We start from the raw sequence: 16,139 nt of genomic DNA, 5'->3' as shown, positions 1-16,139 counted from the left end.
AAATCCTCTGCCACACGAAACCTCACATTTTCTCTCTCTCTCCTCTGTTTTTGATTTCCGACACATCCCAAACCATACCCAATACCTCTATCCGGCGAAACAAACCCTAACTCACCCAAAAAATCTCGAGTTTCCTTTCCTCTTCCACACTTACCTCACCGAACTCCCATTACCCGATTTCATTTTGTCTCAATGGCTCGCACCAAACGAAAACAAAAATCCCCTGTTGTTGCCGCTGCTTCATCTTCCTCGTCCGCCTCCGACGATGTCCCTGTTGCGGCATTGCGGAAGAAACTGAAAGGACAGCAAAACGTGTCGAAATCAAAATCAGTTAGTGAGTCTTCTCACTCGTCCAAGGGTGTCGAATCCTCTAAATCGACGCCAGAAAAGAAGAAGACGATACTGAAGCAAGGGACGGATGCTAAAAAGAAAATGGGTATCGCAAAGCTTTCGGGTTCAGTGGATAAAGCACTGTTGGATTGCAAATTCATCAAATGGGAGAACTTTAATCAGGTAAACTTTCACTTTAAAGAGCTTTTTGAATTTCAAGGTTGGTTGGGTGTCTGTGAATGCGCAAATGAATATTACCCTAGGCTTGTACAAGAATTTTATAGAACCTTGCGCACTGTTGATGATGAGGATCGATTTGAAGTCATTTTGAATACAAATACATATAGTGTCTCTGTTGAATTGATAGCCACGGCTTTAAAATTGCCCAATGATGGAAATAGAATTTCCACGCATAAGGATGTTGCTAGAGTAGCAGGTTTTAATCTGGTTGAGTTTGAAAATGAGGTATTTCCTGCTAGCACTACCAAAAATGAGAAATCCACCAGTACCAAAGCCCTCCAGCATATCAAAATTATTCACAGTATGGTAAACTATGTGTTCTGTCCGAAATCTGGCAGTTATGGCTATCTGAGTCACTTGGACATGTGTATTATGTGGCACATTGTGAGTAAAGTTAGGTTAAATTTAGCCTACTTAATTTTCAAAAACATGTGCAAGGCCTATGGAATTGGTAAACTGCCCTATGCACACTTGTTGACTGCTGTGTTTAAAGAGCTAGAGGTGAATGTCTCTAAGGAAAGCTCTAGGACTGATTTGATGGTGCTTAGAGAAATACATTCAGACACTGATGGGAGAAAGACCAGATTTGAAAAGGGTAGTTCCTTCACTGCTAAAGTTGATTCTGGTTCTGGTAATGAAGTTTTGAATGAAATTCAAGGGCTAACAGCTGCTGTTAATGACCATTTTAGCTCAACAACTCAATCTCTTGATATTCTCAGAAAATTTGTAGATGTTGTTGACTATAAAGTGAGTCACCTACTCACTCAAAATGAGGAGTTAAAGAAGTTGATAATGGACCTTCAGCAGGCCAAGGAAATTGCAGCTCCAACTAAAGTTGAGGTTGGCACTCAGGTTTCTGCTGACAAGGGAGAAAGCAACAAAGTTGAAGAGTCTCCTGCTGATATAGCATGTGAAAGTGGTAAACTTGCTGAAGCAGAACTTGAACCTGTAGTGGATGCCCCTGATGCGCAAGCTAGTGACCATGATGCACCTGAGATTGATCCTACAGCTGATGTACCCACTGCACTTGATGATCCCAAGGTTGTAGAAGCTGCAAGTGAGTTACCCAAGGAAAGTGAAAAGGTTCCAGAATCTGAACCCATTGAGCCTGCTGCTCCACTAGTTGAACCTCCTCCTGCTCCACTAGTTGAGCCTGCTGCTGTTCCTACACAGCACCAGGAACCTTCCCTTAAAGACCACCAAGCTAGTGCTCAGACTCAGCTCTCTGCAGCTGCTGTCCCTGCAACCAAGAAAGGTACGAAAAGGTACAAGTCAACCGTATCAAATCCGTACCAGACCCTCGCTGCTGCTCTTGAACCACCTTCTGAAGATGATGAGGCCGAGCCAAATGATCAAGTGGCTGACCAACCACCTCCGGCCCCTGTTATTAAACTGCCTAGGAAGAAAATGGTGCCTACAAAATCCACTCGCAGGAGTAAACGACTTAAATAGCATCTCATCTGAATTTTTAGTTTACTGATTGCATATTTAGTTTACTAGTCTGTTTGCTAATATTGGTTTTTAGTTTGCTACTGTCTACCTTACTGCATTTACATTTTGGCTAACATGATTCTTTTTGGATTATTTTCTCCTATTTCCTTTTTGATTGATGACAAAAAGGGGGAGAATGGAAATATGTTGATGTGAATATGAAATATGTTGATGTGAATATGTGTTCATACTTACTTGTGTTGATGGAAATATGGAAATATGGAAATGTGTTGATATACTTGTGAAGTGTGATGATATGAGAATATGTGTTGATACTTGTGTTGATGAATATGTGTTTATACTGGTGTTTATATTTGAGAATTGTGAAAATGCTTTATAGCATAAATTCAGGGGGAGCTTATGACAGATTTCTTGGAAATTATGTGCATATATTTAGGGGGAGCATTTTCGGTATACTATACTTGGATTTACATACTCACATAAACTTTCACACACTTTTATTTTTGTCTGTTGATTCAGTTGAGTTTTGTCATCATCAAAAAGGGGGAGATTGTTGACCCCGTGTAGCTCAAAATGAGCATTGATTTTGATGATAACAAAACTCAAAGAGAATCTATCTAACCTAACCTTGAAGTGATGTGTAGATTCTTTGTCTTATGCATAAAGAACCTTTGAAGTTGTATCTAAGGAGAAAGGTATTTCGAGACAAATCCAAAATGAGAAAAAGGCTATGGAAATCAAGACTCAAAGCAAAGGTATGAAAAGTATAGTGTTAGAGTCTTAGGTCTTTTTGTAAAAAAGAATAGATGAGAATTTAGTCATATGGAGCTCAAAAATGAAAATTTATTTTCTGATTACTTTTTCTCATCATGACCTTGAACACAACTATTGAAACATTTTTTAAAGGTCTAAATCATTTTGCATTGCAAGTTGAGACATGCAGCTGTCGACTTAGTTTCCTAACTGGTTTGCTAAAATTTTCGGTTTGCTAATGTGTTTGCTAAAAACATTAGTTTACTAACCAGTTTGCTGACTGCTCCTAAAATTTTATTAGTTTGCTAATTTATCAGAGCTGCTCAACTTCGCACAAAAGGACAAAATAACGGCTATTTTGTCTTGGGCAGTGTGTATAACGTTCCAAAAGGGTTTCAAACGGTCTAAAATGATTTGGGACTATAAATACACATTCTCTACTTCATTTACACTTAATGAAAGCTTACATTTGATCTCAAACATTGAATTTTCATTTATTGCTTTCATTCAAGAGCATTTAAAGATTTTGAGCTACCATTGGCAAATCAACTCATCTCTTCTTTATAGTTTGATTTGTATTGAGTAAGAGTGAGTGTTGAAATATTGAATTGCATTCAAGAGAGGTTGTACAAGCACCTATTGAAGCTTGGAAGTGTAAGTGCTTGTGATAGCACTTGTGGAGGTTTCAAGCTACCTTGGTGTAAAAGCTTGGTGTTGAGAAATTGTAAAGGGCTTTTGGTCTCTTGCCTTCAAAAGAGCAAATAGTGGAGAAAAGACTCAAAGAGGGTTCTTTGAGAGAGTGGATGTAGGCTAGCTAAGCCGAACCACTATAAAATCCTTGTGTTTGATTTCTCTAACCTTTACCTCTTTACTTTTATGCAATTTAAATTTCTTTTCTCATATACATGATAGTGAATGTTGGTTAAATAGATTGAGTTGATAAATTTGTGGACATATTGAGAGACTTGAGAAAATTAGTTGATAAATGCTTTATTAGAGATTGCCATATACATTGATTGAGAATTGAATTGCAACATAGAAACACATTGTTGAAGCACATATTACTTTCTCGTTATATAGAAGAATCACATAGTTGAACAAAGCCACAATTTTTCATTAGGCTATAAGCAAGGGCCGAAAAATTGTTAAAGTCCAATTCACCCCCCTCTTGGACTATTTTGGGACAACAAAAATATATTAATAAAATAATAAATAAATAAATTATTATCTATAATTTACCTATAATCTATATCCATAATATATATAAAAGCAGAAATATTGGAGTTGATAAAAATATTATTAACTTTTTGATATTTTTTATAATTATATTATTTTATTATTTAAAATAATTTTACGATCTATATAAATTTAAAATTCTTAATTATATTCTTATTTAGATTATACTTAATTAAATTTTTTATTAAAATTCAAAGTAAAATTAAAAAATAGAATTTTCATTTTTTTAAAGAATCGCTATTTCATCTTTTTCAAAAAAAATTAATTTTATAAAAGATTAACTAATAAAAATACTCTGACTAAAAAGTATATAGTTAATTTTTTGTATTTATAAAAGTATTTATATGTAATAAAATTACTAATTAATAAATCTCAATCTAAATGAAATTTTATTTATATAAAAAATTTCAAAGTACACATCAAGTGGATAAGTAATTGTAAATTTAGATAATTCTTGAAAAACAACATTAAATAATTCCAAAATAAATGGTATATTATTTATAATAATAAAACTTTTAATTCTACAAAATTAAATTAAGTCAAAATATAAAAAATAATACATCCAACATTAAAAAATACGTACATGCAAATATAATATATAAAACATGCAATAATAATAATTTTTATTTAAATAAAATTTGTGCCTAAAATTATCCAAATAAAAGATGAAATTAAATTTTCATTATTTTTTATATGAATATTAAATTAAAATTTTTAATTTAATTCTAATTTTCATTTAAATATTTTATGCAAAAGTTTTATTTCGATTTATAAAAATATATTGAGCGGACGAACTTGAAGATGAATAAAAATTTTTATATTTTTAAAATTACATATAATATTAAAAATAATTAAAATATTAGTATTGTAATCTAAGTTCAATAATTCCTATTAAAATGTATATAATTCCTTAATTAACTAATTTAAAAATTCTCAAATACTTTTATAAACTACATAACTTCCATGAATATACTAACAAATAATAGAATATCCTGTTTATATATGAAAATATATTTGAAAAATAAATAATTGTAATATTTAAAAATAGGATATATTATCTTAAATTCTGCTGAATTACTATTTATATTTATTTTTATTAAATAGTTTTATTTAAAAAACTAATTGAAAATATTAAAATGAGTACTTATAACTCTTTAAAAAAATATATTTTTAATTACAATTTAAGTAAATCATTATAACTTTCGACTAATAAATATACTATAAAACATACATATAAATGCTATTATAATTATTTTTATATGTATCAGTATTAGAATTATTATAATGTGATTTTCATATTTTAAATTTTTATAATTTCTAATAGTATATAATGAGTTTTCCACAATTTTTTTTTCTAATTAATTATCAATATTAATATTCAATATTAATAATAAATCAGTATTAATTATTGATATTTTTATAAGTTTATAATTTTTAATTTATTTCTGAGAAATTATTGGAATGAATGTATGGGGAAAGAGAAATAAAGAAAAACAGATGAGAGAGATGGAAAAGAGAGACTGAAATACAAAGAGAGGAGAGGGCAACATATTTACATGATTTTCAATGTTTTTATATCAATGTTAGGTCGATGTGATAATAAAAAATCTAACAAAAAAATGTTAAAGGACTTTATTATTCATATTAATATCTAAAAAATTTTATATTATATATTAAAGTTTACAAATAATGTCATTATAATAAGAAATTTATATAAAAAAAATTACAAATTCATTGAATTTCTAATAAAAGTGAAATAATATAATTTATATTTTTAGTAATAATGCATTCAATAATTTATGTAAAACTCAAATTTGATAGTTTCATTTTGATTATCAATTTATCATTATATTAATAATATTGTTTTGCTCATCTTTATTATGTGTTTACTATATAAACATATACTTCAATGAAGTTATAATAAAAACATGATTTCAATTATTTAACACTAAATATAATAATATGCATAAAAATTTAAATTAATATAGCTCACACTACATATAATTATCAAAAATAATATTATTATATTTTAAAAAAAATTATTTAGTCTCTATATTTTAACAAAACTCACTATTTAATCCATATATTTTAAAAAATAGACTATTTAATTCTTGTATTTTTCATTAAACTATTTAGTCCTCCTATTAAATTTTTTATTATTCATACTACTCAAACTACTATTTAATCCATTTATTTTAAGAAATCTTATTAGTTGATTCATGAATTTTGAATAACACTATTATTTAGTTCTTTTATTTTAATGAAATTAATTAGTTGATCAATATATTTTGAAAAATACAATCTTCAATAAAAATAAAAATTTTGGTAAAATATAATATTCAATAAAAATAAAAATTTTGCTATATGAGATTAAATCAAGATTTATATATATATATATATATATATATATATATATATATATATATATATATATATATATATTTTAATTTTCAATTCCATTAACATCATTTTTGTACTTTCTTTATTAGAAAATAATTTTTTTTGATTATTTAAAAATTTAAGGAAACTAATTAACTTTTTTGTGTAAAAAGCTGATACTAGTTTTATAATAAAGAGGGAATGAGGGAGAGAAGGGTGTGGGTGTAAATGAGAAGAAATATAAAGAGAGAAAAATAAAAAATAATAAGAGAGAAATAATGAATAAAAAATTAGAGTAAGAGTAAATAGTTAATAGATTTAAATAACATAGATTAACTATAAAATATAGAGATAAATTAATTAATTTTATTAAAATAAAGAGATTAAATAATAATTTAACTACTATTAATTAAAAAAAATTAACGAATAAATTAAATAGTTTAATGAAAATAAAATATTAAAATTAAATAATATTTTTTTTAAATATATATATTAAATAATTAATTTCATCAAATATAAAAATTAAATAATAATTGACCTTTAAAAATAATTTATTTTATTATTTACTGTACATGTTGATAATTTTTTCTCACAATAATAAAATAATAATTATAAAAATATTTTAAATATTTATATATTATATTGTACTAATTAACTTATAATATTAATTATTTTAAAATTTTAATTTATATAACTAAATTATTATTAATTTAATATATAAATAAAATAATTACTCGACATAGACCTGGGTGGAAAAAAAAAATGGTTATGACCCGTAACCCAGCCTCTTCCTGTTGAGCTGGGAAAGCTGAAAAATCGTTCAAAAGGGAAGATCGAGCTCGACAAAAATGTTTTGACCCGTTATCCAACTGTTCAAACCGAGCTCGACGCCGATTCTCCCCTTTACGGCCCCGCCGGCGAATCTAGAATTCGCGTGCTCGGACAAAATTAATTGTTGATAATCTCTCCGGAAAACAAAAGAGAGAAACTAGATAGGAAAGTAAACAATTCGGTTTAAAATCCCAACGTTGCTGCGCCGTGGGCCTTTGGGAGGTCGCCATCGCATCCACCTCCGGCGTGGCCAACCGGGGTAGACTGGAGGTTGAGTGGCGTATTGGTATTCAGTCACTCTCAATCTGAAAAACTTTAGCACAATTTCATTTTTTTTTTTAATATTATACTTCCATTGCTATTATATGAGCTATATCACACTCTGTAATAGTTTATGCATTTCTTGGGCACTAGTGAATTTTTGACTCAGAGGGCGAGTTCCCTGATCCAATTTTCCTGCTTAATGACCATGTTACATCAAGCAAAGAAAGTGGGGCTTCCATTGATGAATCTTGTTAGATTCAAAGGAGTACCCATTTTGGAGCAACTTCATTTGGAGGAAAAGCTGCTTCGTGCCTCTTCGGATAATTGGTGTATTGTTAATGACGGAACAAATGCCCCTGCCATAGTCATGGGAATTTCCGGGTAAGCTGTTTTTGAAATTTCCATTCACTGCAAGTTTATGCTTTTCACCACTGTTTCTTGATTTGAACGATGCTCTTACTATGCCAACTTGATGGGTATTTACGTTACTACCTAATTCATTCAAATTAGCTTAGTTCTAAAGGAACACACTGAATATCATGTTCTTATTTTTGGAAGGGATATATTATGTATCCATGTTACCTTTTGTACAAAGTAGCATAATTATAGATTATGATAGGCATTGGTAATTGTAGTAATATATTTCCATGATTACATTTTTTAACTTGTAGCCTGGATGCATTGAGCAAACAATTTTGTATGTCCATATTGATAGAAGTGAATGTTTACATAGGAAGCCTTCTGAACTTCTTGAGATTGGACCTGTGTTGCAAGATCATATTCCTGTAATCAAAAGATTTACTGGTGGTGGTACCGTTATTGTTGATTGTGGGACTATTTTTGTCACTCTCATATGCAACAATGAAGATGTTCCTGGAGTGCAACCATATCCTCGTTCTATCATGTCTTGGAGTGGTCTGTTGTATAGTCAAGTGTTTCAAGGGATTGGCGATTTTCAACTTCGTGAGAATGGTAAATAGATTGAGCTTTGGATTAAAAGATGTTCTAGTGTCTGTGTAATATTTTGGACACTTGTGAGTGACATTTGTTAGAGAGTTCCATATATTCTACTTTGTATGCATTAAAAGTAAATATATAAGATGAAAAAAAAAAAAAAAAACTTGTGTTCTTAACCGATGTGATCGTGTCTGATATGAATGTTTATGTTATTATCTATGTGATGGCTTGCAAAATTATTAAAAAATTTTCTGGATGAGTTTAACATTCCACAAAGAATATACAACAGTTTTAGTTGCTTTTTGTCATATCTAAATCTCAGGTATTGTTGTGATTTGAAATTTAATGTTGTTTCCTGCAGCACTCAGTCATAAATTTCTCAGTTCATTGATTCTTGGAAACAGAACTTACTTTTATTTTTCCTTATCAGGCCATAAGAGCACTTCAAAATTCTCATTTTCTGTTTCTACATAATTCTGTAATCTGTTTTACATTTAAGTTTAAGTTTAATAGCATGTCTACGACTTTCAATTTCTGATCAGATTATGTATTCGGTGATCACAAATTTGGTGGAAATTCTCAGTCTATAACAAAAAGTCGATGGATACACCACACTTCCTTTTTATGGGATTATGAGGTTAGGAACATGGCTTACTTGAAGCTACCTGCTAGGGCTCCTAAGTACAGATCTGTAAGTTCTTATTTTGTTTCCTCATCCATTATCATTCTTTCAAGCCTTTTTTTTTTTCATTTTTATTGAATCATGCACAATTTTGATTTGTTAATAATGTTGAATCAATTATTAAATTTGCTTTTGTTGTTGATCCTTACAGAATTAGTGATTATTGATATTGATACAAGTAAAAAAGAAAAAAAGATTGTAATTCCAAATGAAGTTAATATTTTGCATGTTGTGAATCTTATCGTTAGGTGTTCCATTCTATAATAATCTTTGCAAGCGTACTTGATGAGCTAGCTCTTCTAAATTTGATTGTATATTACACATTAAATATTTTGGAAATTTTAACAATAAAGATGTTCTTATCGTAGTTGCATATGAGAACATAATGATGTTGTTTGTGTAATCTATTGTGTGATACAGAATATTGTGTGGAGGACTCGAAAAGGCAGCAAACTGTATTTTTTTATACACCATTATCTTTCTTTCATGATCCTTTTGCTGTTCTTCATATACTTTTAGGGTATACTCACTGTGCATGAAATGCAGTTAAAAATGCCTCATCTCATTATATTTAATCGGGCCAGTGGATAAAATTTACATTACTGCTGTACTCTGTAGGCAAGAAACCACAATGAATTTGTTTGTCGAATGAAGGAATATATGCCAAGATCAGTTTTCATAGAGAGAATCCTGAAGGCTCTTGAATCCCATTTCTCAGTGAAACCAATAAACTTGGAGGCAGTTGATGGATCTCACATGGCAGGATACGTTCACTTCACCAGGCTTCTTTCAAAGCAGGAACTTGAGGCTGCTATGACGTCTGTGCTTGAGAGCAGAGCTCTTTGTGGTTGATCAAAACGAATTTTCTTTTGTTGGGAATTGTAGAAGAGCCGTACACTGGGTGTATGCCAGATGCTAGTCATGATCCAAATCATTTAATTTTATATAAACCTATTAAGTTTTTGCTCAATTGTTGCATTTGAGCATGATTCCTGCTCTTACTATACCGAATGTGAAATTGAATTGTCATGATCATTGAAAACCCAACGGAATTCATGAGAAGCAAAGTATTTCAGTAGGACTAATTTGGGAAAGAAAAATCCAGGTCCAAGCATTTGCCATTTTCTGCCACAAATCATGTGCGTGAACCTTGTCTTTAAACTATCCTTAGTATCGCATTTGCTCTGTGCTTTGTAAAGAATTTGATTTTGTAATCTTGCTAATTCGTTTGATTTACTACACTTGAATGCCTCAATCTTAATGGTCGCCATATAGAAGGCTATAGTAAGCTTAAAGCTAAATGCTTTTTCTTTCCCTATGCGAAATGGCTCAATCTTCGTGCGACTTTGATGTTCAGTTTCTCCCTAATATTTGCTTCTCTGGACATCCCATCGGAGCGGCAAACAATAGAAAGTTATAGAATACAAGTGCTAGAATCATCTCATTATATTGTTCGAGAAAATGTAGACCTAGTGAGCCTAATGGAGATCTCACATGGTGGGTTGACGAGTTGATGTCATGGCCTACTTCTTTTCCTGTCAATGTGTACCCTGAACACTATTTTAACTGCAGTTGGCTGATAATGCACTGATTAAGCTAGTATTTTCAAAGGTCCACACGTGACTGAAAAGAGCATGAATTTCAAAGTTGAAAATATTACTTGTACCAATATAATAGTACTTGTACCATCTAATATTACTTGTACCGATCTAATAGTACTTGTACCAATCTAATATTACTTGTGCCAATCTTACATTGGGAACTCCACCAAAATTTACATAATCTATATCAATTTCCACGAATGGCATGACTAAAGAATCATTATGTTAGGGGTGCAGAACTATCCAAACATTTTGACATATCAACCATGGTAATGGCTGATGGGATTTTGTTGCAATTTAAATAGCAGGATGAATAATCTTTGAAAGGAATTGATCGTAGAAGAGGTTGAAGAACAGATAGAGAGTAACATGTTGGCTTGATTTCATAGGTGAAAATCTTGCCTGAATTCTGCATGTTAATGACAAATTAATGGTTGACAAGCCCTCTTGTTTGGTTTTGTCCTGTTATTTTGGAGCCCCACACTCCCTTTCCTTTTTTTTTTATAATTTATATATAAATCAAGAACTTTATTTATTTTTAATCAATTCAAGACAAACTTAAGTAAGTCAAATTAAAATCTAGCTCAGATAGATCAATTCAAAGACCGAAAGACTTAAATGATAAGTAAAAAAAGCCGAAAAACCTCAAAAGTAAATAGAAAATCCGTTAATGGTTAACTTTAACTTCGTACACATCTTTATCTCTCAGTCACATAGGAAAAGGACAGAAAAACTTAATTCAAGTAATTGCATTCCCTTACATCTACTCTCATGTAATTATAATTATATCATGATAAATTATAATTGGCGCATAAATTTTAATTTTTAGTGTACCATATATTTTCAAATTTTCAATTATTTTATAAGTTATAAAACGTAGATTTAATCTCATTGTAAAAGACAGTATGTGCTCCAAAACTCCTAATAAAACCTTATCTATCATTACATTCATATAAAATAATAGTATTACAGCAAATAACCTTTATCTCAATAGTATTACATCAATTTCCAAATTACGAGATTATAAAAATCCAGAGTTCGACCACAAATATATAGAGAGAGAGCTATGAAGACAGAAATTAATTAGTGCTACTTCATCGATTCGACATTTGGAAATGAGTTCTTTTATGGATGTTTGTGCAACAGCACAAGATTACGATCATGATGAAAAGGGCTGATTCAGACACAAGTAACAGAACGAGTACTACGACTCTCTAGACCTCTCAGTGTTCACTTCAAATTCTTCAAGAGGCCCTACTCCAAGAAAATCTATAAATGGTGGTGATATGGTGGTCTCAGAATGTCTGGTTGCATTGTTCTCTGCGGATGATAGCGATGATGATGAAGATGGTTCACTAGCTGAGACTTGAGATGTTGGTGATGCCATGGAGTCTGAGAAGCCTGCAGAAAAGTGATGGTTGCTTGATTGTAGCATGTTGTGGGAAACTGTGAATGTGGTTCCATTCTGACTCCCAATATCATAACTCTTGTGACCTGCAAATTTCCACCATTAGTTGGCCCACTCACAAGGATCATAAATACTTGCAAGCTAGCTACACAGATCACTTCACACCCACAACAACTTCACAAAATCATAATATCTTAATTCACTGAACATGGGAAATTAAAGATGATGAATATTTTTGGAAAAATTATTTATCTTGCCCTTTTTTTTTAAGGGAAAGTATTATTGGAAATAACATATGAAACCTTATATTTGGAGCGTCAAAGCCATAGAGAAGATATCATGTAATTGAACTGGACAAAAGCCTGATATAAAATGAAGCAGAATTAATGGAAAGAAGAAAGGTAATTAATTTCATGTAAAGAAGCCAACAAGAGGGAGTGCACAGAAACCCGAATGCACATAATGCATAGAGGGCAGAAAATGTAGGAAATGGAGAGACCAAAGGACAAACCAGAAAACAAATCGAAAGGTGTCTGTTCTGCACAAGATCCATGGGGAAGAGAGAGCAAATTGCTGCTTCTAACAAACAAGACTTTACCACTTGTGGCTGCTTCTTCAGTGGAAGTCACGTCACAAAAACCTTTAGAACCAGCAAGTCGGAAGTGATGAGATGGTTTGATCATTCTGGCATTGCAAAGATTGGGAGATTTGGCTTCAACTACATTCATGTCTGTATCTCTGCTCAGAGAAGCACTGCCATCTTCCACCCCTCTTGTAGCAGCTTCAGTCTGTTTTCTACTTCTGTAAGCGACGGATTGCTCTCTGTATTTTCTAGCCATTAAAACATGCCAGTGATTTTTAACTGCATTATCTGTCCTCCCAGGGAAAAGTCTAGCAATTAAGGCCCATTTGTTTCCATAAATTCTATGAGCTGTCATAAGCCTTGCTTCTTCCTCTTCGCTGAAAGCACTCCGATTGATTCTTGGGTCTAGCTGGTTGAACCATCTCAGTCTGCAACTTTTACCTTGAAATCCCATAAAATATGACTCAGAAATAAAAGAAGGAATCCAGAAGAAAAGAAAAATGCACAATGACTTCCACAAACTCTAAAGTCTAAAGAAACGACAGAAAAGTAATAAAAAAAAAAAAGCAAAATTACCTGATCTTCCTTTCAACTTTTCAGCTATAAGGTTCCAGTTTTGAGGCCCATAAAGTGCAACAAGCTCCTTGAGTTTAGTGTCCTCTGCAGGTTTCCAATGGCCTCTAGCACAAACCTTTGACGACGGACGATGCTTTATTAATTCCTGGCCACCTATTACTGACCTCTGATCAGCATTACATTTATCATTAACGTCATTGTTTTGGTTACTCTCCAAGCTACAGGTACAATTGGACATTAGTGGAAAAGCCATATGATGATGACCCTTGTGATTAAGGGGGTCACAGTAACAAATGTTGTGAGAAGCCATGTCTGTGAAAGGCTCCATTGAGGAGGTGCAGTGAATATTCATGGCATTTGATATTGAAGTGACGAAAATGGAAAAAGGAAGAGCAATAAAAGATACACAGAGAGGTTTTTGCAGAGGGAGATAGCTTCTTCACCTGTAACAGAAAATCCACACGATTACTCATCCTCGCAAAAGCAGTTTCACTTCTGTGGGTCACCCTGACCTCTATTTTGACTATTTCTGTACTGTAATTATTCCACGTTACCTTCTAGCGCGTCATTCAACGTTTTGCACACTCTTGTATTTTTCTTTGTTATACCCTTAAATAATGATGTTTGGTTTAATGAGCATGTAATAAATGGATGGAAACTGGCTTAATAGCAATTAAGGGAAGAATTACTGAAAAAGTAAAGGAAGGAGGGATGTACTGCACATATATAGTGGGCTAGTACAACAGTTTGGATTTTTGCTTGTTAAATGAGAGTCACACGTGTAGATGTCATCTCAACGTCACTTGTGATGTTTAGGTTTAGGACAAGGCTGAGCCTGGGTCTACGCCTAAGCTCTTTCTAGTACCAGAATAGGGTTCTTGCTTGACACGAGAAAGACACTTTAATGCCTGAGGTCAAGGTTGGACCAGCAACAGCAAGCCTTTCCTTTCACAAAACCATTGTCTCTCACACTCCCACTTAGCCACCTGAGAAGGGCCCTAATGCCCCTAACGTAAGCTCCAACGTTTAAGCTATACCATTTTCATCACTTTCTTATTGCTCTCTCTTTTAGTTTTATTTACATAAGCACATTTATCGACAGCCCTTTGGTGTACAATATAATGCCTAATGCATTCAGTTTTGCTCTATTATGATGAATCAAGAAATTAACATTAATTTGAATATGATAAATGCGATTGTCCTTTTGGTTCTAAGTATTAAACATCTGATCAATAGTCAAAATGGAAAACCATATTTCCAAGAAAGTCAGTTCATGATATGACTATAATTTGTATCGCTGGCATATATCAGTTGTAGTTTCAATTATGCATTCTGTATTCCCCATCTTTTTACCCATGACCCTGCTTAAACTTCCATTCCTGTCCTCCTTTTTCCCTCCTTTATGTACCTTCTTTCAAGAGAGTATGTAGCTAGACACATACATATACAATATACTGAGAAGAATGAAAAATAGCTGTTGAAGATGGAGAAAAAGATATCCGGAATTCATGTGTTCTGTCATCCTCATTTTTATTTGAGATAGGTCGCCAAAATCAACTAAAGCTGCTTAGCAAAGTATGAAAGATTAGTGTCTGCTTGGACAAAAAATGAAACTTTTGGAAATTTTTTAACATTTCGGTCGAGTAGAATTATGGCCTGAGAGGAAGCTCTTGGGAAGCTTGAAATGAGTGCTTGAAACTCCTGTTTTTTTCCTTAATATGAGTTTGGCTTTTTTGAAGGTCAGAAAAAAATATTTCAGAACCATCGCTTTGTCCAGCAAATCTTTAATTATCTCCATTTCACCATCATAACATGAAAACGAGCAGAACTCAATAGTTGTGAATTGGCTTAGATATCCAAATTCATCACAAATGCACCACTTCTCCACCCTTGAGCTTGAAAAACGCAGACCCTATCCCACCATGAATGGAGCCAGAATTGAGAAGCGCATCCTGAGTGGAAAAATTTATACAATTCCAAGATTAATTTATAGAAATCTTAGAAAGCGCATAATTAAGATTAGGCTTTCGGTAATTAAGTAGCAACACACATTGTTTAATTAAATTATTCTTTCTAGAGATGGGCAATCTTATATTGCGAAACAATATCGTTTACAGCTCGATCACTGAGTTTGCATTGACGAAGATAGAGGGAAGCAAGTGAAGCCAAACCCAGAAAATTCACAGCAGGGCTAAATTCGAAGAAACCCGAATTAACACAGTTCTTTCAACTACTGGGTATCAATGTCATTGGACATAGCAGTAAAATTAGGAAACTGGAAAAACCTGTATTTGCAGCTGCATGGAATATTTAATACAACAACTGAAACATGGCGTTCCAGAGCAAAATTGACCTGCTATTGCACCAATGAAGAGAACAGGGGCTCTGTAAAGATTTAAAGATTGTTAGATGAAATTGTACTCTTCAGTTAACAAAGAATGAATATGTCTTGACCCAATTAATGGGTCAGACCAGCACTAGGACATAGGCCAGCCTAAAGCCCCTGAAACCAGTAGTAAGCTTAACTATTCCTCAATCTAATCCTAAGATCCATTTTAGGCCCAATTCAAGAATTCAACCGAATAAAGTCCGTTCATAATATGAACCATACAACGAGAAGTTTTTGACTCGCTCAACTTGTAAATACAATATATAATAATATAGGTAGCTCAGCTCACCCTCCACATACTCATAATATCATAGAATCAAATGGGAGCTCAGCTCCCTCATCCAGTCCAATCATACATGCATTTAATACATTTACAGGTCCAACATGACGATTATAATACAGACCCAAATAAAGTAAGTATTTCTAACACATGCGAAATTCTAGAAGTTAGCAAAATT

General features: G+C 32.3%; 3 protein-coding genes across 6 annotated transcripts; 2 read left to right on the top strand and 1 right to left on the bottom strand.

Annotated features, from left to right (window-relative positions):
* Nucleotides 1–192: 192 nt before the first annotated feature.
* On the top strand, nt 193–2,022 carry LOC131174694 (uncharacterized). The gene has a single exon (XM_058138468.1). The coding sequence runs from the start codon at nt 193–195 to the stop codon at nt 2,020–2,022; it is 1,830 nt and encodes a 609-aa protein (XP_057994451.1).
* Nucleotides 2,023–7,145: 5,123 nt separating this feature from the next.
* LOC110640305 (uncharacterized) lies at nt 7,146–10,094 on the top strand. 4 transcript variants are annotated; one of them, XM_021791565.2, is made up of 5 exons: nt 7,146–7,507; nt 7,709–7,866; nt 8,219–8,457; nt 8,985–9,133; nt 9,743–10,094. In XM_021791565.2, the coding sequence occupies exons 2-5, from the start codon at nt 7,727–7,729 to the stop codon at nt 9,974–9,976; spliced, it is 762 nt and encodes a 253-aa protein (XP_021647257.2). In that variant the 5' UTR covers nt 7,146–7,507; nt 7,709–7,726; the 3' UTR covers nt 9,977–10,094. The 4 variants fall into 4 exon arrangements, with proteins under 4 accessions (XP_021647257.2, XP_021647256.2, XP_021647255.2 ...); XM_021791564.2 differs by having other exon boundaries at nt 7,704–7,866; XM_021791563.2 differs by having other exon boundaries at nt 7,636–7,866.
* Nucleotides 10,095–11,644: 1,550 nt separating this feature from the next.
* On the bottom strand, nt 11,645–13,729 carry LOC110640301 (transcription factor CSA-like). Its single transcript, XM_021791557.2, has 3 exons — nt 13,293–13,729; nt 12,645–13,157; nt 11,645–12,219 (listed from the first exon to the last, which is right to left on the bottom strand). Exons 1-3 carry the CDS (start codon nt 13,642–13,644, stop codon nt 11,930–11,932), a joined length of 1,155 nt encoding a protein of 384 aa, XP_021647249.2. The 5' UTR covers nt 13,645–13,729; the 3' UTR covers nt 11,645–11,929.
* Between the last annotated feature and the right edge of the window lie 2,410 nt (nt 13,730–16,139).

This window comes from Hevea brasiliensis, chromosome 16 (assembly GCF_030052815.1).
Source record: "Hevea brasiliensis isolate MT/VB/25A 57/8 chromosome 16, ASM3005281v1, whole genome shotgun sequence".
Lineage (NCBI taxonomy): Eukaryota > Viridiplantae > Streptophyta > Magnoliopsida > Malpighiales > Euphorbiaceae > Hevea > Hevea brasiliensis.
The sequence above is the reverse complement of the archived record's forward strand: the minus strand, read 5'-3'. Positions and strand labels throughout refer to the sequence as shown.